At 36.3% G+C, this 27,993-nt stretch overlaps 1 protein-coding gene across 1 annotated transcript in view; it reads right to left on the bottom strand.

Moving 5' to 3' along the window:
* Positions 1–22,433: 22,433 nt before the first annotated feature.
* Positions 22,434–27,993, bottom strand: part of LOC134381684 (ankyrin repeat domain-containing protein 26-like) — a 64,816-nt gene continuing 59,256 nt past the window's right edge. The window contains 1 exon segment of the mRNA XM_063101558.1: positions 22,434–22,853. Within this exon segment, the coding sequence (XP_062957628.1) occupies positions 22,434–22,853 (420 nt within the window).

The raw sequence follows: 27,993 nt of genomic DNA, 5'->3' as shown, positions 1-27,993 counted from the left end.
ATTGCTTTTACTTTTCATTTTTCCTTTAGACTGTTACAACATCAAATGATATTTAATTCCTTTTCTTCTCTTGGAAGGAGAAAAGCAAAACCAAATAAAGATCAATTGCTATGTCTAAAGAAGTTCAAAATGAGGAGTCAAACTTTGCATTATTTTTCATTAAGGAAAAAAGACAAAAAATTGCATTTCATTTCATGGTATTCTTTTCAAATCTGAATATTGCATAATCTTCTTGCCTAATTATATATGATTTATGACCATTTTCACTGAAATCACAGCAAGGAAGTTTGCTTGGGAAGACAATATTGAGTTTTATAACAATTGGCAGATACTTTATAATACTTCCTTCTATTGCAAAGGCATAATTACATTGTTTAGAAATGAGAGTGTGAAGGAGTAGACAGCAAAGAAAGATTAAAGTAAAATATTTTAGAAACTTAGTGATTTACAGATGCTGTTAGGCACATTCATAAATGTAGCCAACGTGATGAACCTGTGCATAAACTTCAAAACACAGATGTGTGAAGATGAAAAATGAGAATTCCAAACACCTTAGACAGTGACTCTTCTCTTTGCCATGTTGCTTACTGGGAGGGTGTCAGCATCTCTGGGCTTCCCTTCATGCCTAGGTAACTAATCAAAGCATCCCCTATTTACATGGCATTAATTGGATACAAATATCTTTGTAGATGCTCTTTGGCTTCGTAGTTTCTCAGCTATTTTCTTCATGAAGTAAACGCTTCTGTTTTAGGACACACACTCATTTCCAATTACAATTTTCCAGAGAAATCCTGACTTTGGAGGAAGGTTACTTTGTGCAACTTCATTATCATGGCCTCTCTACTTCACATTTTATTTCTCTCAGGCACAAATGACTCACTCAGTCTAATGTTTTGGTCTCCCTTGTGTGACAAATTCCTCTCTGTTCTCAGAGTGCTTGCTCAACACAATACAAAACTAGTATTTTAGTTTTGCTGAATATAAGTTTTATTTGACTGTCAGCACTTCCTGCAGCATAAAATCAGGAGTGAAATCACATCATGGTGTAAACAACGAAGTAAGAGCAATAAAGAGAAAAAGCGTCATGTAAATGGTAGAAAAAGAAACTGTGTTGTGTCTTAGTATAAATATGAGAACTCCTTCATCGCTTCCAACATTACCATGGAATTCCTTCCAAAATAAATTCTCACTGTTTTTATCCTCTTTACTGTCTTCTGAAATATTTTATTGTATATATTTAGGGTGTACAACATGATGTTTTGATACACATATACATAGTGAAATAGTTACTACAGTCAAACAAATTAACATAGCCATCATCTTACATGCTTTCCTCTTCTTGTGTATTTGGTGAAAGTACCTAAAATCCATTATTTCACAAATTTTCAGTATACGATACAATGTTATTAACTATAATCTTCATGCTATGCGTTAGATACCTAGACTTATTTATTCCATGTAAATGTAATTTCCAGTAAATTGGAATATACTTTCCAATAAATAACAAAACTTTGACTGAAAAATAATTATATTAAATGTTGTGTAATGTGGCAAAATTCTTGAAGTAAAAAAACAAATGCTTTTTTTGTTTAAGAAGATAGAATAAATTAGTAATATATTTTAGTAGATCTTAGAGCTCTCAGATTTTCAAGGGATTTCAATAAATTAGCTTAGAAAATTATTTCATGTGTTGATGTTTAGAGAGTAAAGTCTAAACAGGTGTGAGTTTCACAGGAAAAGGCAATGGATTGAAAACTGAAATGTAAAATTTATGCCTTCTAGAAACATTTCTTTTTTACAGAGAGACATTTATTATCAACTGATTTTGTGTTTAATTACTTTCTTCAGAAAAACTCTTATAGAGACCTTAAGACATTCCTACCTTCTGGATTCTATGTATGTCCCCCTGTAGAATAAGTTTTTCTGCCTGCACTGTAAGATTTCTCCTTTTATCCTTGTTAATTGTAACCCTCCAAATTGTTTACAATAACAAGGAATTATTGTATTTGATCTATGCTTTTAAGGAAGAGTTATCACTTAATGAAAAAATACAAATATGGTATAACAAAAAAATAAATACTTTTAAATGGTAGCATCTCTCTTTTTACCTAAATTTAAATTTGTTCTTATTAATTACTTTGTGAATTTTGCAGCTAATGATGACTCTAACTGAAAACAATGTCACGTTACAGCTTGTTTAGACAGCTCTTATACTCTTAGAGCTTATCTGGTCCAACCACCCAGTTTTTCCATTATTTAGCCAGTATTTATAGAACATCTTCAATTTGTACCAGGGATACTAACCTGTTAATTTGTCTAACACCACTCTCTAGAATCACTTCTACACATTCTTCACTCTGGAGGAGTCATAATCTTATTCGAAAGTGGTAAGTCTATGTTTGAAGTATAGCAGGAATATGGGAGATGGGTCTTAACCTGCCTGGGAAAGTATAAGACACAGAGGACCAGAGGAAAAACTATACAATGTGGTAGCCAGTGACTTTAATGAATAAATAATAGATTTTTCTTTCAGATGATACAAAGCTGGAAAGATCATGAATACATTGGATTGTGGAATAATGATCAAGAAATTTATTTATAATTTAGAAAAATGGATAAAACCTAAAGAAGATTGAATTTAGGAGGAATAAATACATGCATTTGATTTTGAGAAAGTACCATATGAATATAGGGTGGTAAAATCATGGAATTAGAAGTTGCAACAGTGCTAGCTGACTATGACTATGATTGCAGTGGCCTTCAGGAATTGCCACAAGCAATTGCAATCAAGTACACAAGTGAGTACTAAGCCATTTAGGGCTTCAGTAAAAAGAAGAAAGACATCAGCTATGACAAGGCACCTGACAATGTGTGTGTGTACAAACATGTGTGGAACATCCTCTGGAGAGACTTAATAAAAATGTTTAGGCAGTTTGCTGTTGTCATGGTAGATGAGGAAAAAAGATATCATAGGAAGCAGAAACCTGAGAGTGTTTATACAGGAAACGAGAAGATATAAAATAGGGGAAGGGTTGCTATGTGACAAATTAGAGCTAGACCACTGATGGAAGCAAACCAGAGATGGATTCCTAAGGTCACTGGGATTCTGTTAAAGCAAGAAATTTCTGGCCTTCGCCTCTGAGATACTTAAAAAAGAATTTGGGGACATATGGCCTAAGCATCTGAAAACAATATCAACTTCCTTAGGTGACCTCAAGAGTTTGCAAAAGCCTGCATCCTGGAATTTTATTATTACTTGCTTACATTTCTTTCTTTCTCCAAAATGTCAGCTCTTTGAGGGAAGAATTGTGTCTCAAAATACTAATGTCAAGAGTACCAGGATCATCAGCTACCTTTTGTCAAGTGCTTACTATGTTCTAGGCACTTTGGTAGATACTTTTCATTTATTACCTCTGCTATGCATAAGAGCACTCTAAATTGAGATATTTATATCCCGCACTTAAAGATGAACAAAGTCAGTACAGAGGAGTTAAGCACTTGGCCCAGATCACCTAACTAGTATCAAGTCTGTCAAAAACTACAGTCATTTTTTTTAAACTTCATTTTGCTTTATGCAATAATTAACCATATTACATAGTTGCTAAAAAATAATTTCAATGTCATAATTTGTGAAAGGAAGACAGAATTTTGTAAAAAGAGTCAGTGGTTATGCAATTTCAATTTGGCTAAAGATAGATGTGAGACTAAAAGAGACCAGCGGAGGGCCAGCTCTAACTTTGCCATTTTTCAGGAATTTCAAATTAAACTACTATGAAATCTTGTATTCTACTTTTAAAAGATATTTTAGAAACAGAAGCCTTCAATTTTTATTTTCTCTCAGAAAAGTTTAAGAATCCTAAGACTTTATTCAAAATCCCAATCAGAATCTGGAGGAATGAGTTCCTACAGGGAAGATAAATAACTGCTGCCTTTGATGGGCACTTTTCAGATTTTATCTTATTTTCTTATTTTGCCTCACTAAAGTAGAGATATTATTCTTACCTTCTTTTAGCAAATGAGGTGATTGAAGCTTAGGGAGTTGAAGAACTTACTCAGTGTCAATAGCTATCAGGTGGTGGAGCTATCATTCTAATAAAGCTGACTAGTAAACCCGTATTCTCTCTCTACTCCTACAAATAAAATGCAACGGATGCTGAATATCCCAAATGCATGTGGTGATTTTAAAACAAGTTATGGAGCACAGATAAGTGATCAGAAAATACAAGACAGACATAAATTGGTAAACTTACAGTCTGTGCACATAAGCATGTACACACACACTCAAACACACACGGAGGTTGGTTGTTGAGAGTGTTATTATACAATGGAACCATACACTACACATTGTGCTTATTTTTTACACATGTATTAAAAGTCCTTTCAAAGTCAGCACTGTATGATTTTTCAGCATTTCTTCTGTTAATGAACCTTTAAATCATCTCTAATCAATTGCACAGTACGGCATTTAATTAATTTCCAACTGGTTTTGCAAAACTTCTGTGTGTACTTATTTACCTTTTCAATCCTCCAAATATCTCTGAAGGATAAATTCCTGAGATACAGGTTTGCACATTTAAAATATTGTCTATTTTTGTTTCTGTTACCCATGTTTTGGTGTCATAGCCAAGAAATCATTGCCAAATCTAATGTCATGTAGCTTTTCCCTTATGTTTTCTTCTAGGAGTTTTATAATTTCAGGTCTTATGTGAGGTCTTTGATTTATTTTTAGTTAATTTTTGTGTGTGATGTAAGATAAGGATTTGACTTTATTTTTTACATGTGAATACCCAGTTTTTCCAACACCATTTGTTGAAGAGACTATGTTTTCTCTATTTTGTAGTCTTAGCACTGTTGTCAAAGATCATTTGACCATATATGTGATGGTTCATTTCTGGACTCTCTATTCTGTTCCATTGATCTATATGTCTGTCATTATACCAATACTATACAGTTTTGATTAATGTAGATTTGTAATACGTTTTGAAATCAGAATGTTGTGAGACCTTCAGCTTTTTCATCTTTCTCAAGATCATTTTAGCTATTTGGGATCCTTTGTGAATACATATGAATTTTAGGATGGTTTCTCTTTTTCTATTTCTGCAAAAAAATAATATAACATTGAGACTTTGATAAGGATTGTTTTGGATTTATAAATGTGGGTAGTATGGATATTTTAACAAAATTAAGTCATGCAAAATATAATCACGGGTGTTTTTCCTTTTTATATGTGTTGCCTTTAATTTTTTTCAGCTATGTTTTGTAGTTTTTATTGTACAAGATGTTTACATCTGTTATGGATTGAGTGTTTGTGTTCCCCCAAAATTAATATACTAAACTCTTAACCCCCAAATGTAATGGTATTATAAGTGGGCATTTTGTGAGGTAATTATGTCATAAGGGTAGAGCCTTCATGAAGGGGATTAGTGCTTTTATAAGAAGCGATGTGAGCACACGCTCTCTCTCTCCCTCTCTCCCCACACACAGCCCCCTGTTCCCCTTTCTCCTTCACTCTCTCTCTCCCTCCTGTCCCATATAAAAATACAAAGAGAAGACAGGCACTAACGAACCAAATGTGTGATGCCTCCAATTTTGTTCTTCCTTCTCAAGACTGTTTTAGCTATTTAGGGTCCTTTATGGTTCCACATGAATTTCTTTATATATGCATTTCTTTAAAAATACCATTGTGATTTTGATAGAAATTGCATTAAATCTGTAGATCGCTTTAGGTAATATAAACATTTTAACAATTTTAAGTCTTCCAATCTGTGAACACAGATGTCTTTCCATTTATTTGTGTCTTCTTCAACTTCTTTCAGCAATGTTTTTAGGTTTCATTATACAAATCTTTCACTTCCTTGGTTAAGTTAATCTCTAAATATTTTTATAATGTTATTATAAATGGGACTATCTTCTTAATTTCCTTTTTAGATTGTTTGTTCTTAGTGTAAAAAAACACAAATTGATTTTTGAATGTTGATTTTGCATCCTGCAAATTTACTAAATTTCCTTATTAGTTCTAAGATTTGGGGGGTAGGGGTTCTTTTTTAGAGTTTTCTACATATAACGTTATGACATCTGTGAACTGAATTAATTTTACTTCTTCTTTTCCACATTGGGTGTGTTTTATTTATTTTACTTGCCTTTGCTCTGGCTAGGACTTCTAGTACTATGTTGAGTAGAAGTGGTGAGAATGGGCATCCTTGCCTTATTCCTCATCTTAGAGGAAAAGCTTTCAGTTTCTTACCATTGAGTATGATGTCATCTGTGGGCTTTCCGTGCAAAGTCTTTACTGTATTGAAGTCATTTTTATCCCTAGCTGGTTGAGTGTTTTTATCATTAAAGGGTATTGAATTGGGTAAGTGCTTTTTCTGTATCTATTGAGTAATCGTGATTTTTAACCTTTGTTTTGTTAATATGTTGTATCACATTGATTGATTCCCATATGTTTAACTATCCTTGCATCCCAGGAATGAATCCCACTGGCTCATTGTATATGGTCCTTTTAATGTGCTATTGAATTTGGTTTGCTAATATTTATTGAGGATTTTTGCATTTGTCTTAATCAGGGATATTGGCCTGTAGTTTTCTTAAGGTATCTTTGTCTGGTTTTGATATCTTGGTAATGCTGGCCTCAAAGAAGAAGTTTAAAAGCATTCCCTCCCCTTCAATTATTTGAAAGAATTCTAGAAGAATTGGTGTAATTCTTCTTTAAATATTTGGTAGAATTCTTCATTGAAGGCATCTGGTTCTGAGCTTTTCTTTATTTATTGGGAGATTTATTTATTGGGAACTTTATGATTACTGATTCTCTTTACTGGTTATAGGTCTGTTCAGATTTTCTATTACTTCATTATTCCATCTTGATAACTTGTCTGTTTCTCAGAGTTTATCTATTTCATTTAGGTTATTCAATGCATTGATGTATAATTGTTCACAATAGTCTCTTACAATCATGTCTGAGACATCAGTTGTAATGTCTTCTCTTTGATTAGTGATTTTAGTTGTCTCCTCTTTTTTCTTCCATAGTAAATATAACTAAATTTTTGTCAATTTTGATGATCTTTCTGAAAAACAAACTCTTAGTTTTGTTGATTTTTTCTATTTTTCTATTCTCTATTTTGGTTATTTCTGCTCTAATCTTTACTCTTTCCTTCATTCTACTAACTTTGGGCTTAGTTATTTCTTCTTTTTTTATTTCCTCAGTATGTAAAATTAGATTATTAAATTGAGATCTTTCTTTTTTCTTAATGTGAGTGGTTACTGTCATAAACTTCTCTGTTAGTACTGCTTTCTCTAAATACTGTAAGTTTTGGTATATTGTGTTTTCATTTATTTTGTCTCAAGATACTCTTTCATTTTCCTTGTGATTTCTTCTTTGACCCATTGGTTTTTCAAGATTGTATTGTTTAATTTCCACATCTAATTTTCCAGTTTTCTTTCTTTTATTGGTTTCTATTTTTATTCCATGCTGGTCAAAAAATATACTTGGTATGATTTCAATCTTCTTAAATTTGTTAAGACTTGTTTTCTGACCTGACAAGTGATCTCATCTGAAGAATGTGCTCTTGAGAAAAGAGTGTATTCTGTTGCTGTTGGGTGGAATGTTTTGTATATGCTCTTTATGTGTTCAAGTCATCAGTTGTCTTATTGATCATATATCTGGTTTTTCTGCTCATAATTGAAAATGCAGCATTGGAGTCTCCTACTATTATTATATTGCTGTCCATTTCTCCCTTTAATTCATATGTTTGGATGCTCTGACATTAGATGCATAGATATTTAAACTTTTCTATTTTCCTGGTGAAATGACCTTTTATCATTATATAATATCTTTCACTTCTCATGATAGTTTTTGACTTAAAGTCTATTTTTTAAAATATAAGCATCTTTTGATTACCCAGCTGTCTTTTGATTACCATTTGCATGGAATATTATTCCACGTTTTTACTTTCAGCCTATATGTGTCTTTACACCTAAAGTGAGTATCTTGTATACAGCATATAATTGCATATAGTTGCATCTTCTTTTTTTTTTTTTAATCCATTCAGCTACTCTACAAAGTTACTTCAAAAAGTTTATGGAAAATGGAATTAAAAGATAATACAAATCTTTCTGTATGGGACTCTTTAGGTTCCTCCTAGTTGGAATCCTTTGAGCATCTTAAATCTGAATATCTATTTTCTTCCTTAGGTTTGGGAAGTTTTCAACCATTATTCCTTCAGATAAGGTCTCTGTCCCTCCCTCTCTCTCTTCTCATTTGGATTGACCAGCATGAATATATTGGTCCACTTTATGGTGCTCCATAAATTCTTTCTTTTTGATTTTTTTCTTTCTCCTCTTTTTCATTTTTTGTTTTTGTTTGTTTGTTTGTTTGTTTTTGCTCCTCTCACCTGTCTTTGAATTTGCTGATTCTTTATTCTGCTTGAACAAGTCTGCTGCTGAACTCCTATAGTGAATTTTTAACTCAATAATTGCATTCTTCAGCTCCAGAATTTCTGTTTGGGACATTTTTATGGTTTCTATCTTCTTATGCTTATATTCTCATTTTTTTATACATCATTTTCCCTATTTTTGTTTAGTTGTTTCTGTATGTTCTTTAATAGATCATTGAGTTTCTTTAAGACAATTTTGAATTCTAGTTAGGTAATTCATAGATCTCCATTTCTTTGGGATGGTTTCTGAAAATTTGTTTTGCTCTTTTTATTGGGCCATGTTTCCTGCTTTATTTGTGTGCCTTTTGATTTTTTAAAAATTATTATTTTGTTGAGTTTCACTTGTTAAAAAAACAGCTATCTCTCCCACTTTGCAGACTGACTTACTATAGAGGAAGACATTTTCCAATCAGCCTACCTACAGATTCTGGGGCCCTCAGAAAATTTGGGGGAGGTTTTGCAATTCCCCTGAGTTTGTGTATGAAATTTCACAATTAGAGAGGTTTGCTGGTTTCTTTTTCAGGTGCTCATAATCTCTTGCTCACTCTGTTGTGTGTCTGTGGTAATGCAGATTCTTTGGTGCTACAGATATACACAGAAGGCCATTAGCACCTAATCCACATTAGCACCCCAAGTCAGGTGAGACAGTTAGCAGTCCCTCAGGCAGTCCCCTGAAAAGCTAGAATGCCATATGAATGTTCCATTCTTCTCTCTCCTTCCCAAGGGAAGAATCAAATATTGGGCTCTTTCTCCTATTTGCCACAAGACAAGCCAGCCAGTGTCTGTGGTACCACATGCCCTCTCATTCCACAGCAAGCCTCTTCACTCCCCTTTGCTCTCCACAGATCTCAGCATCCAGACTATGCTAGTGAGTTAGTGCTCTGAGTCACATGAGATGGACTCTTGTCACCAGGGAAGCTCTCTGAAAAGCCAGCATGATGGACTTACATTTCACTCTTTCTCCCCACCCTGCCTGAGGGAGAAGCTGTAAGCCAAGCTGAGGCTGCAAGCCTGGGGAGAGGCAATCACTGGTGAAGTGAAAAGGCTCTGCTTACCCTTTTCAGTGTGGCATTTCTTGGCTTTGCACTCATTTGCAGTACTGCCACTTCTTAATTAATTTCTGGAATTCTCATAAAGGTATTTTGTTCTATCTATTGTTGTTTAGTAAGTGTGTTCATAGAGAATGAGGGCTGGGGCTTTCTATTCTGCCAGGCTGATATCCCTTGCTTACATGGTTTCTTCCCCCCCCCCTTTTTAATTTACTTTATTCTTTTTTTTTACTTCTCAATATACATTGTAGTTGATTTTCATGCACCTTTACCCATCCCTCTCCACCTCCACCCTCTCCCCTGCCCCCACCACATCATATCTGTTCAATTGACTTATAGTTCAAGGAATTTTTGTGGTTATTCTGTCTTCTTCCCCACCACCTTGATTTATTTGTGTTTATTTATTTTTAGCTCCCACAAATAAGTGAGAACATGTGCCTGACTTGTTTCACTTAATATCATGTTGTTGCAAATGGTAGTATTTCATTCTTTTCTGTAGCAGAGTAGTATTCCATGGTGTAGATATACCACAGTTTCCTTATCCACTCATCAGATGATGGACATTTGGGCTGGTTCCAGCTCTTGGCTATTGTAAATAGAGCTGCAATAAACATTGGTGTACAGGTATCCCTTCAGAATAATGATTTCCATTCCTCTGGGAACATTCCCAACATTGGAATAGCTGGGTCATATGGTAGATCCATCTGTAATTGTTTGAGGAACCTCCATACCATTTTCCATAGAGGCTGCACCATTTTACAGTCCCACCAACAACGTATGAGAGTTCCTTTTTCTCCACAACCTCTCCAGCGCTTATCATTCTCAGTCTTTTGGATATTAGCCATCCTAACTGGAGTGAGATGGTATCTCAGTGTGGTTTTGATTTGCATTTCCTGGAAGCTGAGTGAGGTTGAACATTTTTTCATGTGTCTGTTGGACATTTGTATATCTTCCTTTGAGAAATGCCTATTCAGGTCCTTTGCCCATTTTTTAATTGAGTTATTTGGTTTTTTTGCTATAAAGTTGTTTGAGTTCCTTGTATATTCTGGATATTAATCCTTTGTCAGATGTATATTTTGCAAATATTTTCTTCCACTCTGTTGGTTGTCTTTTTACTCTACTTATTATTTCTTTTGCTGTGCACAAACTTTTTAGTTTGATATAATCCCATTTGTTTATTTTTCCTATAGTTGCCTGTGCTTTCTGGGTCCTATTCATGAAGTATGTACCGACTCCTACTTCCTTGAGTGTTTCCCCTATGTTTACTTTAAGGAGTTTTATTGTTTCAGGATGTATATTTAATTCTTTAAACCATTTCGAGTTGATTTTGGTATATGGTGAAAGGTACAGGTCTAGTTTCATTCTCCTACATGTGAGTATCCAATTTTCCCAGTACCACTTGTTGAAAAGGCAGCCTCTTCCCCAGTGTATAGATTTGCTGCCTTTGTCAAAGATCAGATGGCTATAGGTATATGGATTGATTTCCGGGTTCTCTATTCTATTCCATTGATCTGTGTGTCTATTTTTATGCCAGTGCCATGCTGTTTTGGTTTTTATAGCTTTGTAATACAGCTTAAAGTCAGGTAGTGTTATGTCTCCAGCTTTATTTTTTTGCTCAAGATTGCTTTGGCTATGTGTGGTCTTTTGTTGTTCCATATAAATGTCTGGATAGGTTTTTCCTTCTCAGAGAAAAATGTCATTGGAATTTTGATGGGGATTGCATTGAATCTGTAGATCACTTTGGGTAATATGGACATTTTCACAATGTTAATTCTTCCTATCCAAGAGCAAGGGATATCTTTCCATCTTCTCGTGTCCTCTTTAATTTCTCTTAACAGTGGTTTGTAGTTCTCCTTGTAGCATTTTTCACATCCTTGGTCAGCTTTATTCCTAAGTGTTTTATTTTTTTGGTGGCTATTGTAAACGGGCTAGCCTTCTTGATTTCTCTTTCTGCATGTTCACTGTTGGAGTATAGAAATACTACTGATTTTTGTGTCTTGATTTTGTGTCCTGTAACTTTGCTGAAATCATTTATCAACTCTAGGAGTTTTTTTTATAGAGGTCTTAGGCTTTTCAATATATAGGATCATATCATCCACAAACAGGAACATCTTGACTTCATCCTTTCCAATCTGCATGCCCTTTATTTCCTTCTCTTCTCTGATTGCTCTAGCTGGTACTTCCAACACAATAGGAGTGGTGAGAGTGGGCATCCTTGTCAAGTTCCTGTTTTTAAGGGAAAAGCTTTCAGCTTTTCCCCTTTCAGAATGATATTGGCAGTGGGCTTATCATATATGGCTTTAAAAATGTTGAGATACTTTCCATCTATGCCTAACTTGTAGAGAGTCTTTATCATGAAAGAATGTTGAATTTTGTCAAATGCTTTCTCAGCATCTATAGAGATGATCATATGTTTTTTCTTTGCTTTTATTGATGTGGTGTATCACATTTATTGATTTGCATGTGTTGAACCAACCTTGCATCCCTGGGATGAATCCCACTTGACCATGGTGGATAATTTTGTGTATGTGATTCTGTATTCTGTTAGCTAGTATTTTATTGAGAATTTTTGTGTCTGTATTCATCAAGGATATTGGCCTGTAGTTTTCTATTTTTGATGCATCTTTGTCTGGTTTTGGTATCAGGGTGGTATTTGCCTCATAGAATGAGTTTGGGAGAATGGCCTCTGTTTCAATCTTTTGAAACAGTTCGTAGGGAATTGGTATCAGTTCCCCTTTGAAGACTTGGTAGAACTCTGCAGTGAACCTGTCTGGTCTCGGGTTTTTCTTTGTTGGGAGCCTTCTGATTACAGCTTTTCAATCTCTTTTATTGTTATTGGTCTGTTCAGATTTTCTATATCTTCTTGGCTCTTTTTTGGTAGTTTGTATGCATCCAGAAATTTATCCATTTCCTCCAGATTTTCAAATTTGTTGGCATATAGATGTTTATAATGGTCTCTAATGATTCCTTGTATTCCTGAGGTGTCAGTTGTAATATCACCTTTTTAATTTCTAATTTTTGTTTTTTGGGTCTTCTCTCTTCTTTTCTTAATCTTGGTAAAGGTTTGTCAGTTTTATTTGTCTTTTCAAAAAACCAAATTTTTTTTTCCATTGATCTTTTGTATTGTTTTTGGGGTTTCTATTTCATTTAATTCTGCTCTGATCTTAATTATTTCTTTCCATCTAGGCTTGGATTGTTCTTGTTTTTCTAGATCTTTAAGGTGAAGTGTTAGGTTGTCTATTCGCCATCTTTCCATTCTTCTGAAGTAAGCATTTAATGAGAAGTCTAATGTTATTCTTATTCTTTTTGTTCTATATGTAAGGTGTGTTTTTGTTTGTTTGTTTGCTTGTTTTTGTCTCTGGCTTTTTTGAAGAGTTTCTGCCTTGGGCTTTCTGCACTTAGAATGTGATAAGCCCATTTGTAGACTATTTCATATTTATCCTACTTGGTCCTCCCTGAACCTTCTTAATCTGTAATTTGGTGTCAGCTATTAATTTTAGAAATCGTCTGCCATTATTATTTCAAGTATTCAAGTATTTCTTCTACTCCTTTCTCTTTTCTTATACATTTGGTATGCCAATGATTACTCTTTTTATGATTATCCCACAGTTCTTTGATATTGTCCTTTTCCTTTTTTATTCATTTTCTCTTATTTCAGCTTGATAATTTTCTGTCTAAATCAAGCTCACACATTCTTTCTTCAGCTGTGTTCTTTCAAAGGTATTCTTTTCTGTTGTGGTATTTTTTATTTCTAGCATTTCTTTTTTATTCTTTCTAAGAGTTACCATCTCTCTGCTTACATCACCAATCTGTTTTTGAATGTTGTCCACTTTTTCCATTAGCAGCCTTAGCATATTAATAATTTTTATTTTAAACTTCCAGTCTGATAATTCCAAAATCTGTATCATACCTAAGTGTGGTTCAGATGGTTCCTTTCTCTCTACAGGCTGTGTTTTTTCTCTTACCTTTTAAAATGCCTTGTAATTTTTGGTTGAAAGAAAAGCATAATGCATAAAAATGAAAAGGAGGTAAAGAAGGCTTTAGTGTGAGATTTTATGTTAATCTGGCTAAAAGTTGAGCTGTGTTTTATGTTTGCTGTAGCTGTAGGTGCCAGCGGCTTCAGTTTCCTTGTTTTTTCCTCCTTTGGCATCTTTGGGTTTTCTTAAGACCTATCCTTAAATAGAATCTGTACCTTGCAGCTCTTTCCTCTATTCTCCACTGTATTATACTGGAGCCCTTTTACCCTATAGTAAGATATCAGGGAAAGAGAGTGCTCTACATCTTATGATTAAATCTTGGTCTTTTAGTAGCTCTGAGTCCCTAGGCTGTGACCTTCAGAAGTGTTTCTCTGCTTTCCCCCCTCCCTTTAGTTGAAACAGGAAAGTAAAGGGGACTGAAGTTGGCTAATTGCCCTTCTAATGTGTCAGATAGGCTCTAATAAAGTCATTTCCCCAAAGATATTAATCCTTTTTTATGGAGAGTGCTCTAAGTCCGTTTCAATATGGTTACATTTCTGATACCCCTGCCAGAAACAGATGGAAGTTGAAGATTTTCCTCCCCTCTTCACCATAAGGATATGGTTGTGTTCCTGGAGGAAAAACCCCACATTCATTGACAGGGCCCCAGGAGTTTCTCACTCTCAAGCTGGCCCATCTTTGTCCTCCAAAAATTACCACTGTGTGATGCAGCAGCTGAGGGCTCCCACAGTTTCTGCTTCAGGTGAGCTGTTCTCTGCTGAGATTCTCTGTATTTTTCTGTCTCTCAGATTTTGAGGTGATAGTTTGACCTCAGTTCTCTGATAGGTCTAAAATATTATTGATTTTCAGTTTGTTCCATTTGTTTCTCTTTACATGCTGGATCAGAAAAAGGAAGTCTCTCTGTTTTTCTCTTTAATACCTAGAATTCTATGAGGCTTTTTTCATCCTCATGTATGTTTTTTACACATATATTATGATTTTGAATATTTTTGGCCCAATTTTAAGCTGTTATTAAATAGGATTAATAATTATGCATATTTAATTCCTTGACTGTCCTGTACTTTATCTGTCATTATTTGTATCCATATTCTTTGTGTGAAATTCCCTACAGCCTAGAACTAGAACCTTATGCAATTCTTCTTGTAATTTTTTCTTTGCCTCATGGTGTAGTGGACTGAATTACGTCCCCCCAAAACTCACTGAAGCTTGAATTCTGTCCCTGAAGTTTTATATATTAGAAACTTACCCCTCACTGTGACTATTAAGAAGGTGGGAAATCCTATTATGGTAATTGAAAGGGGGAGCCTTGAAGAGGTGATTGGATTATAGGACCATGCTGTAGTGAACAGATTAAAAATGGTGGTCAGGGGCATGGTTCTGAGGGCTTTAAAAGAAGGGGAGAGTCTGCCTTTCTCTCTCTGCTTTCACCATCTTGCAATGTGAGACCCCTGGGTCACTGTTGCCACCACCAGATGGACTTTAGACTTCCCAGCCTCAGAAACTGTAAGCAATAAATATCATTTTTCTTTATAAGTACCCAGTTCCATTTATTTTGTTATAAGCAACACAAAATGGACTAATGCATATGGGTTATTTAGAAATATGTTGCTTTTTTGGGCCAGCCCCATTGCTCACTCGGGAGAGTGCAGTGCTGGTAGTGCCAAGGCCGAGGGTTCAGATCCTATATGGGGATGGCCGGTGCGCTCACTGGCTGAGCGTCGTGCAGACCACAGCACGCCGAGGGTTGTGATCACCTTACCAGTCAAAAAAAAAAAAAAAAAGTGTGCTGCTTTTTTTATTCATTCTGACCATTTACAATTAATGTGTTCATCATTACACTTGGGTTTACATCTGTCATCTTGTTTTATATATCCTACTTACCATACATGTTTTTTGTCTTCCTCTCTTTTTTCCTGCCTTCTTTGGGATTATTTGAATATTTTTTTAAATTCCATTTTTTGTTACTAGTTATACCTCTTTGTTATCATAGATTTTACTTTTATGTATATTATAGACCTGATATTCTCTGAATGTCTGTCCCCTTCAAAGCCTATGTGGAAGCTTGATTCCCAATGTGGCAGTGTTGAAAGGTGGGGTCTTTGGAAGGTGATTGGATTGTGAGGGCTATGCCCTCACGCATGAATGAATTCATTCATGGACTAATGAGTAAATGGATAAGTGGGTTATCAAGGGAGCGGCACTTGTGGCTTTATAAGGAGAGGAAGCAACATGCTAACATGCCCTTGCTCAGCCCTTGCTATGTGATACCCACCGCAGCCATGGGACTCCACAGAGAGTCCCCACCAAGAAGAAGGCTCTCAACAGATGTGCCCCTCAGCCTTGAATTTCCCAGCCTCGTAAAATTTAAGAAATAAATCTTTTGTTATAAAATACCCAGTTTCAGATACTCTGTTATAAGCAGCAGAAAACAGAATAATACAAAACCCTACAATATATTATTTTTGCTTTTAAAAGCCAATTATTGTTTAAAGAGATTCTAGATACAAGGGAAAATTTATATTTATCTACACATTTACCATTTCTGGGGCTCTTTCTTTAAGTCCAAAATTTTATCTTTTATCATTTTTCTTCTGCCTGGAGAAATTCCCTTAACATTTTTTCGTAGAAGTTGCCTGCTTGTAATGAATTCTGTCAGCATCTGTATGTCTGCAAATATCTTTATTTCCCTTTCATTTTTGTTTTACTTGGTATACATTTCTAAATTGACTTTTTAAAAAAGTATTTTAAATATGCCATGTTGTTGTCTTACACTAGATTTTTTAAAATGAGAAGTGTGTTCTTATTTTTATATATGTTTCTGTGTCTTTTTGTTTTTCTTTTTTTTTTTTTAAAGTTTTATTTTGTCGATATACACTGTGGCTGATTATTGCTCCCCATCACCAAAACCTCCCTCCCTTCTCCCTCCCCTCTCCCCCCCAACAATGTCCTTTCTGTTTGCTTGTCGTATCAACTTCAAGTAGTTGTGGTTGTTATATCTTCTCCCCCCCCCCCCGGTTTTTTTTTTTTGTGTGTGTGTGTGTGTGTGTGTGTGTGTGTGTGTGAATTTATATATTAATTTTTAGCTCCCACCAATCAGTGAGCACATGTGGTATTTCTCTTTCTGTGCCAGACTTGTTTCACTTAATATAATTCTCTCAAGGTCCATCCATGTTGTTGCAAATGGCAGTATTTCATTCGTTTTTATAGCTGAGTAGTGTTCCATTGTGTAGATGTACCACATTTTCCGTATCCACTCATCTGATGATGGACATTTGGGCTGGTTCCAACTCTTGGCTATTGTAAAGAGTGCTGCAATGAACCTTGGGGAACAGGTATATCTTCGACTTGATGATTTCCATTCCTCTGGGTATATTCCCAATATTGGGATAGCTGGGTCGTATGGTAGATCTATCCGCAATTGTTTGAGGAACCTCCATACCATTTTCCATAGAGGCTGCACCATTTTGCAGTCCCACCAACAATGTATGAGAGTTCCTTTTTCTCCGCAACCTCGCCAGCATTCATCGTTGAGGGTCTTTTGGATTTTAGCCATCCTAACTGGGGTTAGATGGTATCTCAGTGTGGTTTTGATTTGCATTTCCCGGATGCTGAGTGATGTTGAGCATTTTTTCATATGTCTGTTGGCCATTTGGATATCTTCCTTAGAGAAATGCCTACTTAGCTCTTTTGCCCATTTTTTAATTGGGTTGCTTGTTTTCTTCTTGTAAAGTTGTTTGAGTTCCTTATATATTCTGGATATTAATCCTTTGTCAGATGTATATTTTGCAAATATTTTCTCCCACTCTGTTGGTTGTCTTTTAACTCTGTTAATTGTTTCTTTTGCTGTGCAGAAGCTTTTTAGTTTGATATAATCCCATTTGTTTATTTTTCCTTTGGTTGCCCGTGCTTTTGGGGTCGTATTCATGAAGTCTGTGTCCAGTCCTATTTCCTGAAGTGTTTCTCCTATGTTTTCTTTAAGAAGTTTTATTGTTTCAGGGTGTATATTTAAATCCTTAATCCATTTTGAGTTGATTTTAGTATACGGTGAGAGGTATGGATCTAGTTTCATTCTCCTGCATATGGATATCCAGTTATCCCAGCACCATTTGCTGAAGAGGCAGTCCCTTCGCCAGTGAATATGCTTGGTGCCTTTGTCAAAGATCAGCTGGCAGTAAGTGTGTGGGTTGATTTCTGGATTCTCTTCTATTCCATTGGTCAGTGTGTCTGTTTTTATGCCAGTACCATACTGTTTTGGTTATTATAGCTTTGTAGTATAGCTTAAAGTCAGGTATGTTATGCCTCCAGCTTTATTTTTTTTGCTCAGCATTGCTTTGGCTATGCATGGTCTTTTATTGTTCCATATAAATGACTGGATAGTTTTTTCCATTTCTGAGAAAAATGTCTTTGGAATTTTGATGGGGATTGCATTGAATTTGTATATCACTTTGGGTAGTATGGACATTTTCACTATGTTGATTCTTCCAATCCAAGAGCATAGGATATCTTTCCATCTTCTTGTATCCTCTCTAATTTCTCTCAGCAGTGGTTTGTAGTTCTCATTATAGAGATTTTTCACCTCCTTAGTTAACTCAATTCCTAAGTATTTTAGTTTTTTGGTGGCTATTGTAAATGTGCAGGCTTTCTTGATTTCTCATTCTGCATGTTCACTATTGGAGAAAAGAAATGCTACTGATTTTTGTGTGTTGATTTTGTATCCTGCTACTGTGCTGAAATCATTTATCAATTCCAAGAGTTTTTTTGTAGAGGTTTTAGGCTGTTCGATATATAGGATCATGTCATCTGCAAACAGGGACAGTTTGACTTCATCTTTTCCAATCTGGATGCCCTTTATTTCCTTCTCTTCTCTGATTGCTCTGGCTAGTACTTCCAACACTATGTTGAATAGGAGTGGTGAGAGTGGGCATCCTTGTCTAGTAACTCTATTAGACCTAAAGAAGGAAATAGACACCAATACCATAATAGCAGGGGACCTGAACACCCCACTGGCAATATTAGAAAGATCATCTAGGCAAAGAATCAGTAGAGAAACACAAGATCTAAACAAGACTCTAGACCAATTGGAACTGGCAGATATCTACAGAACATTCCACCCAACAACCTCAGAATATTCATTCTTCTCATCAGCACATGGATCATTCTCCAGGATAGATCACATATTAGGTCACAAATCAAGTCTCAATAAATTCAAAAAAATTGGAATTATCCCATGTATCTTCTCAGACCACAATGGATTAAAACTAGAAATTAATAACAAATGAAACTCTGGAAACTATACAAACACATGGAAATTAAACAGCATTCTACTTAATGACATATGGGTCCAAGAAGAAATCAAGCAGGAAATCAAAAAATTTATTGAAACTAATGAAAAAAATGATACATCATACCAAAACCTGTGGGATACTGCAAAAGCAGTATTGAGGGGGAAATTTATTGCATTAGACGCTCACTTCAGAAGAATGGAAAGATGGCAAGTGAACAACCGAACACTTCACCTTAAAGAACTAGAAAAACAAGAACAATCCAAACCTAAAGTTAGCAGACGGAAAGAAATCATTAAGATCAGAGCAGAACTGAATGAAATTGAAAACCAAAAAACAATTCAAAAGATCAACGAATCAAAAAGTTGGTTTTTTGAAAAGATAAATAAAATTGACAAACCATTAGCATGGCTAACAAAAAAAAAGAAGAGAGAAGACTCAAATAACCAAAATTAGAAATGAAAAAGGCGATATTACAACTGATTCATCTGAAATACAAGGAATCATTTGAGACTACTATAAACAACTATACGCCAACAAATTTGAAAATCTGGAGGAAATGGATAAATTTCTGGACACACACAAGCTCCCAAAACTGAACCGTGAAGACGTAGAAAATTTGAACAGACCAATAACAATAAAGGAGATTGAAGCTGTTATCAGAAGGCTCCCAACAAAGAAAAGCCCAGGACCAGATGGATTCACAGCAGAATTTTACCAAACATTCAAAGAGGAATTGACACCAATTCTTTACAAACTATTCCAAAAGATTGAAACGGACGCAAATCTCCCAAACTCATTCTGTGAAGCAAACATCATCCTGATACCAAAACCAGGTAAAGATATAACCAAAAAAGAAAACTACAGGCCGATATCCTTGATGAATATAGATGCAAAAATCCTCACTAAAATACTAGCAAACAGAATACAGCAACACATACGAAAAATTATTCACCACGATCAAGTGGGATTCATCCCAGGGATGCAAGGTTGGTTCAACATACGCAAATCAATAAATGTGATACACCATATTAATAAACTCAAACACAAGGACCATATGATCATCTCTATAGATGCTGAAAAAGCATTTGATAAAGTTCAGCACTCATTCATGACAAAGACCCTCTATAAGTTAGGTATACAGGGAAAATATCTCAACATAATTAAAGCCATATATGCCAAACCCACTGCCAATATCATCCTGAATGGGGAAAAGCTGAAAGCTTTTCCTTTTTGTTTTTCTTGATATTATGATGCACCTTTGTGCACATGTCTCTTCTGCTTGGAGTTTGTTGAGCCACTTAGATATGTGGTTGTATAGTTTTTGTCATGTTTGGGAAAATTTGTCTTATTATTTCTTTACACATTTTTTTCATTCACCTTGTCTCTCTCCTCTTTTCTACATTCCAATTTCACTAAGCTGTTAGATCTTGTCTTTCAGCTTATACCTACACAGTTCGTTTACCAGTTTTCTCTGTTTCACATCAGATAGTTTCTAAATGTCTACATGTTCATTAATCTTTACTTCTGCAGTGTTCAATCTGCTTTTAATTATATCAGTATTTTCACTTGAGATGTTTTATTTTCCATCTCCAGCAGTTTAATCTGTCTTATCTATATCTTCTCCTTCTTTGATTATCACGTCGATATCTTCCCCACATTCCTGACCATACAAGGGTACTTCAAAAAGTTTATGAAAAAAATAGAATTGAAAGATAACACAAACATTTCCATGAACTTTTTGAAGTACCCTCATATGTAACATGTTTTTAATAGCTGTTTCAATGTCCTTTTCTGACATTTGTATCATCTGAGGTGATTATAGATCTATTTATACTGGCTAATTTTTCTCTAGGCTATGGGGCATATTTTCCTGCTTATCTGATTGCCTGGTAATTTTTAATTGGATGTTGGGCATTAGACATTTTACAATGTGTGTGGTGAGTTTTATTGTATTCTTTACATATTGCACTTTTCGCTGAGCCACAATTAAGTTACTTAGCATCATTTTAATCTTTTAGGTATGCTATTAAGATGTGTTTGGGTAGCTTCAGCAGCCTATCACATAGAACTGCTTTGTGGCCCCACTGAAACAACACCTGTCTGAGAATTCTACTCAATAACCAATATATTAGGAGGTCTGTTCTCTCCATTTGGTGTGAACATGAACTAATATGTGTTCACACTCCTGGGTCTGTGTGAGCTATAGAGATTGTTTGGCTAATCCTTTATGATGGCCCTTTCTGCATCTTCACAAATACCCCTCATCATATGCATGCATGCACACACGCACATACATGCACACACATGTACACCATGTACACACACATATGCATGCACACAATCTGTCTTTAGTCCTCACTCATTATCTGAAATTGTTTTCAAATATGTCACTCAGGATATCTTTATGTAAAGTCAAAAAAATGCGTTTTGTCCTTAATCTGTGCTCTTCCCTCAGCTGCTGGAACATTCTCTTAGGTTTTCTTCTAGCCATCTGGACACCTTTTCTCTTGGACCTTTGAAATCTACCTATGTGGTTCTGAAAGATTCCCGACTAGAAAGACCCTTCTGAGTGGAGTCTCCCTAGGATAGTTCATCCATTCCCAAGGCTGTCACTATCAACAAATACGCTCGTGCACCACCAGTCTAAATCTGCAGCCCAAACCTCTTCCCCCTGACCTCCAAACTTATATATTTATCTGGTCATCTTCACTTAGTTTTTCCACAGGAACTTCAAATTCCACATATTCAAAACTGAGCTGATTCCTTTCTCCCCTAAGCTCTTCTTCCCTTATGATTTTCTCTATCTTACTGTCTTTCTTCATTTGTATCCCAAGTTTGAAACCAGAGAAGCATTCTTATCTCCTTTTTCTTCTTTATCCACCACATCCAAACAATTCCTAAGTCCTACCAACCCTGTATGTCCCAAATCTGTCCAACTTTTCTCATTTCTTAACAGTGGCCATCTCACCTCTCATCTGGTGACCTCTCCTGCCCCTCTAATCTAATGGTTTCTCTGCATTCTCTCTTGCTCCCTGGCAATCCACAATGTAGTCAGAGTTGTCTTAAAAATAGTTCCTCTTCATTGGCAGATAAAATCTAAACTTCTGGATGTAAGCACCACTCAAATATATCTAAAATAAAGCTGAATGTATTACTTGCAAAGTAATGGATAACCTATTCCTTTTGAAGCAAGTGAAGAACTCTTCTTATATTAGGTTTTAAAGAAACAAAGTTTACGGATCAGCTAACTTCCAGCATGGAATTTAAAGATTTGTGCACACTCGGATGTGCACATCTCAGAGCACTTCACTTTTCCCTGAAGAATATGCTTCAGTATTTCTGTTAGTGCAGATATGCTGACAAGGATTTCTAACAATTTTTAATTTTTTGTGTCACTGGGGTGTGGGTATCCGCTAGCTTACCTCCTTCTGGTGTTTCTGTTTTTGACCCTTCTTGGGTTCATGTGTGGCAACAGTGGTGGGTCTTGCCCTCAGCCAGTCTGAGTGGTGTAGTGGCAGTCACAGCAGTGTGTTTGACTGCCAGTGGCAGCAGTGGCAGAAGCAGTGGTGCAAGTGATAGTAGCCAGGGTCCCATACCCGGCTAGGCTGGCTACTGCTTTAGTGTTGGCAGGGAGTCACACCCACTCTCAGTCTGGCTGATGTGATGGCCTGGGTGGGAGTGCTGTACCCATTATATCTGGCTGCTGTGATGGCTATGGTAGCAGCAGCCACACTGCATGTGACTACTGGAGGTTCTTGCACTTAGTAGGGCCAGCTGGTGAGGCAGTTTGGGCAGGGGTCCTGTGAGCAGCTGTTCTGGCTGGTGAGGTGGTGTGGCTGGCCCCTGGCAATGGAAGCCACACTGCAGGTAGGTACAGCAGGTGTCCAACACACAGCTGGGCTGGCTACTGAGGTGGCTTGGGTGGGGGTTTGAGGCACAGCTGGTATCACTTGTGCAGCTGTGTAGAAGTTCCCTGTCAATGGCTGCTGTATTGCAGGTGGCAGCAGGAGGTCCCACATCCAGATGGGGTGGATATTGTTTCAGTGTTAGCACAAGATCCCACACCCAGCTATTCCTGCTGGTGCAATGGCTATACTGCACTTTACCCAACTATAGCAGAGAGACCAGCAAGAAGCTGAGCTGGCTGTTGAGGCTGCTTGGGTGAGGGTCCTGTGCACGGTTGGTCTGGCTGTTGCGCCAGCATAGACAGCTACTAGCAAAGGCTACTGCACTGCAGGCAGCTGCAGCAAGGGACCTGTGCATGGTCAGGCTGATTGGTGCCATAGTGTGGAAAGGGATTCTGTGCATGTCTGGCCTAGTCAAAGCTGTAGCCCTGCTTTTGATGAGTTCCAGAAATAACACCAGCTGGAGCTGCACTGTAGGCAACAGCAGCGTGGAATGGGGTGAAACTCATAGTGGGAAGGCAGGCAATGGTCACGGGTCCTGACAATGTCATTAGCAAGTGAAATGTTGGTAAGGGTAGGCCTGTTCTGTCTTCTGTGGAAGAAATGCATCCTAGGTTTCTCTAGTCCGCCATCTTCCAACAATCTCAAATGAAGTTTGAAGTACATTTTTACTAAGCATATAATGCTGAATTGGCATTATTTTCTTTAAATATGTCATTCTATTGACTTTTGACTTCCAGTAGTTATGTTAAGAAGAGAGAATTTTACAATCTACTTTACACCCACTAGAATAGTTATATTTTTTTTAAAAAAAGATAATAATAAGTGTTTTCAGAACCTTCATACATTGCTGGTGAGAATACAAAATGGTGCCACCACTTTGAAAACAGTCTGGCAGTTACTCAAAAAGCTAAACAAATAGTTACCATTGACCTAACAATTGCACTCCTGGATATCTACCTAAGATACATAAAAACATATGTTCACCCCAAAATTTATAAACAAATGTTCACAGCACCATTATTAATAACAGCAAAAATGAAGAAACAACACAAATGTCCATCAACTGATGAATGTATAAACAAAATGTGATGCGTTCATATGACAGAATATTATTTAGCCATCAAAAGAATGAAGAGGCCCAGTTCAAAATGACTGACTAAAGGCACCCAGCTCTCACCTCTGACACAATGTCCAAAACAACAAAAGATAATCACACGTTGCCTTTGGTTGAATGTCCCCCCAAATTTTAATACCTACATAACTGTTGAGGGTTGGAAATCCTATCACAGTAATCAAAAGGTGGGGCCTTGAAGATGTGATTAGATTGTAGGAACATGTACTAGTGAATAGATTAATAATGGTGGTCAGGGGCATGGTTCTGAGGCCTTTAAAAGGAGAGTGAACAAGGAGGTTGCTCTCTCTGCTCCAGCATTTTCTGTCATGTGAGAATGCTGCATCACTGTCACCACCACCAACGCCTTCACCAAATGTGCTCCCTGAACTTTGGACTCCACAGCTTCTGAAACAGTAAGCAATAAATTTCATTTTCTTTATTAATCACCCAGTTTCAGGTATTTTGCTATAAGCAACAGACACAGACTAATACACACATTGAATAGTGTTTAGGAGAAAATATTGGAATTCAGCAAAAGAGTGAAAAAGATCTCCTGAGACTCAGGAACTCAGGATGACAGCATAGAAGACAAGTGAAGTGCTGAACCAGGATTGGCTTGGAGCCAGGAGAAACTCCTTCCTGTGGAGAATAGCCAGCCAAAAAATTCCCAACATCTATACCCACACCACAGACACCTGTGATCTTAGCTACAAGAGAGCCACACTCCCTTTGCAGGCCATGATCCCAGTATAGGAAGCTGATTGGAGTCCATGTAACTGCATGATTCCAGAAAGGGAATTCACAGTGAGACTCCCATTTTCTGGAATGCAGACTGCCAGAGCAAGTTGCCATTTGGGGATCAGAGCCAACACCAGAGTGCATTTGGACAAGGGGCCAATAGCCCCCTCATTATACTGTGACTCCTGCACCCAAAAGCCCAAAGCAGCCTGCACCCCTGGGAACAGGAGGCCCATCACATTAGGGAGACCACTCCCAAGACAAAGGGAACCAATGTATCTCTTGGGAGTCCAAGACCACCCAGGTCACTTAATTCTGCTGAGGAGATGCAGAGTGCCCCAGTGCTTCTCCCAGGGCTCTACAGTCCCACCCATTTCCCCAGAAACCCAACCCACTTTAGCAGAGGAAAAGCAGTGATATAGTTTGGATATATTTATCCCCCCAAAATTGCATGTTGAAATCTGATTCCCAATGTGGTAATGTTAGGAGATGTTTGGGTCCTGGGTGTGGATACCTCATGAATAGTTTAATGCCTTCCCTGAGTGGGAGGATAGGGAATATGAGTGAAGGAGTTCTGACTTTATTATTTCCCAAGAGAACTGGTTTTTAAAAGGAGACTGGAGCCTCCTCTCCCTCTTATCTCTTGCTTCCTCTCTCACATGTCATCTCCTTGCACCAACAGACTACCCTTCTTCCTTCTGCATGAGTGGAATCTGACAGAGGTCTGTGCCAGATGTAGCTGCCCCAGAATCATAAGTGAAATAAACATCGTTTCTTTATAAATTACCCAAATTCAGGTATTCTGTTATATCAGCAAAAAACAGCTAATACAAGCTAATTGCCATAGCACCATTTCTGGAGCCCCAAAGCCTTGACTGTGACCCTATAGATGCCAAGCAGGATTGCATACTCCAGCTAAGGAGTCACTGAGTGCACCAGAGCATCTCCCAGGGTCTCAATCTCTGCAATCTTGCCCAGTGCACCACTCCAGTGAGAAGCTGCTATATGCCCGAGTGCCTACACCAAGGAAGCACTTGCTTGGCAACTCTGACATTGAACACAGTCAAAAAAAAATTCACAGAGACAACAGTACTATGTTCATCCAGAATCAAACATAAAACATCTACAGGAAAGAGTCTCTCCCTTCAATGGCTACTCCAGAAAATTAGAAAAAACAGCTAGATACCCAGACATCAATGTGTGGGTAACAAGAAACATGAAAAGAAAAAGGGAACATGACACCACCAAAAGAATATAACAATTCTCTAGTATCAGAGCCCAAAGAAAAGGAAATATATGAAGTGCCTGAAAAGGAATTTAACATAATTATTTTAAGGAAACTCTACAAGAAGTAGGAGCACATCGATAGACAATTTATCAAAATCAGAAAAACAATGAGAAATTCAAGAAAGAGATAAATATCATTAAAAAGAACCAAGCAGAAATCTTGGAATTGAAGAATTCATTAAATAAAATAAAACAACCTAGGACTTAAGCAACAGGCTATCTCAAGCAGAATTATTTCTGAACTTGGAGATAGGTCTTTTGAAATAACCCAGTTGGATGTAAAGAAAAAAAAGAATAAAAAAGAATGAAGAATGTCTATGAGATTTATGGGACAATATTAAGTATACAAACATTCACATTATGGGTGTCCCAGAAAGAGAAGAGCAGGAAAAAGGCATCAAATCCTATTTAACAAAATAATAGCTGAAAACTTCCAAAGTTTGGCAAGAGATATGAATTTCCATATCTAAGAGGCTCAAAGATCCAGAAACAGATTTAACCCTAAAAAGGTACTTTGTGAGGCACATTGTAGTGAAACTGTCAAAAGTCAAAGACAGAGAGATCATACTAAAAAGAGCAAAAGAAAAGCATCAAGTCACTTATAAGGGAATCCCCATTGCACTAAAAGCAGAATTCTCAACAGAGACCTTGCAGTCTAGGAGAGAATGAAATAACGTATTAAAAGTGTTGAAAAAAATACGTGCCAGCCAAGAATACTATACCCAGCAAAGCTGTCCTTCAGATATGAAGGAGAAATAGTGTGTTTCCCAGAAAAACAAAAACAAGGAACTCATCACCACTAGAACAGCCTTATTAGAAATCCTTAAGGAATGCCTACATTTGGAAGAAAAACAACAATAACTACCACCATGATAAACATGAAATAATAAAACTCACTGATAGAGCAGATACACAAATGAGAAAGAGAAAGAAATTATATCTCACCACTACATAAAACCAATAAATAGCAAAGCCAAACAATAAAAGAGAAAGAAAGGAACAAAGGTTATATAAACCAACCATAAAACAATTAACAAAATGTCAGGTATAAGACCACACCTTTTAATAACAACCTTGAATGTAAATGGATTAAATTCACCATTTAAAAATGTAGACTGGCTGAATGGATGAAAAAACAAGATCTAATTATATGCTACCTTCAATAAACTCATTTCACTTTTAAAGACAGAAGGTGACTAAAAGTAAAGAAATGGAAAAATATATTCCATGCGAATGGAAACCATAACCAAGTAGGAGTAGCTACACTTACTACAAAGAAAATAGACTTTAAAACAAACAAAAAATACTATAAAAAGAGACAAAGAAGGGCATTACATAATGATAAAGGGATCAATTCAACAGGTGTATATAACAGTTGTAAATATATGCACCCAGCATCAAAGTTCCCAGCTATAGATAGCAAATATTAATGGCTGTAAAGGTAGAGACAGACTGCAATACAATAATAGTTGGAAACCTCAACATCCCTCTCGTGGGATTGGACAGATCGTCTAGACAAAAAACCAAAAAAGAAACATTGGATTTAAACTACACTATAGACCAAATGGACCTAATAGATAACTACAGAACATTTCATACAACTCCAGAATACACATTTTTCTCATGAGCACATGGAAGATTATCTAGGGTAGGCCATGTGTTAGGCTACAAACCAAGTCTCAACAAATTTTAAAAAGCTAAAATTATATCAAATATCTTACCAGACCACAATGAAATAAAACTAAAAGTTAATAGCAAAAGAACTTTGAAAACTTACAAGTACATGAAAATTAAACACCATGCTTTGAACACAATGGATCAAAGAAGAAATTAGGAAGGAAGTAAAAAATTTTTGGAAACGAATGAATAGAGAAAACAAAAAGCAGTCCTAACAGGGAACTTTATAGCAACAAGTTACTTCAAAAAAGTAAATGATTTCAAATAAACAATCTAACAATACACCTCAAGAAATTAGAAAAACAAGAACATTCCAATCCCAAAATTAGTAGGCAAAAGAAGTAATAAAATTCAGAGCAGAATTAAAGATAGTCAAAGAAATAATACAAAAACTTGGATGAAATGGAAAGCTGTTTTTTTGAAAAGATAAACAAAATTGACAAACCATTAGACATACTAAAAAAGAAATGAGAGAAGTTTCAAATAAAATCAGAAATATAAAAGGAGACATTACAACCTTTGTTTT

This window comes from Cynocephalus volans, chromosome 7 (genome assembly GCF_027409185.1).
Source record: "Cynocephalus volans isolate mCynVol1 chromosome 7, mCynVol1.pri, whole genome shotgun sequence".
In the NCBI taxonomy this organism is placed as follows: Eukaryota; Metazoa; Chordata; class Mammalia; order Dermoptera; family Cynocephalidae; genus Cynocephalus; species Cynocephalus volans.
The sequence above is the reverse complement of the archived record's forward strand: the minus strand, read 5'-3'. Positions and strand labels throughout refer to the sequence as shown.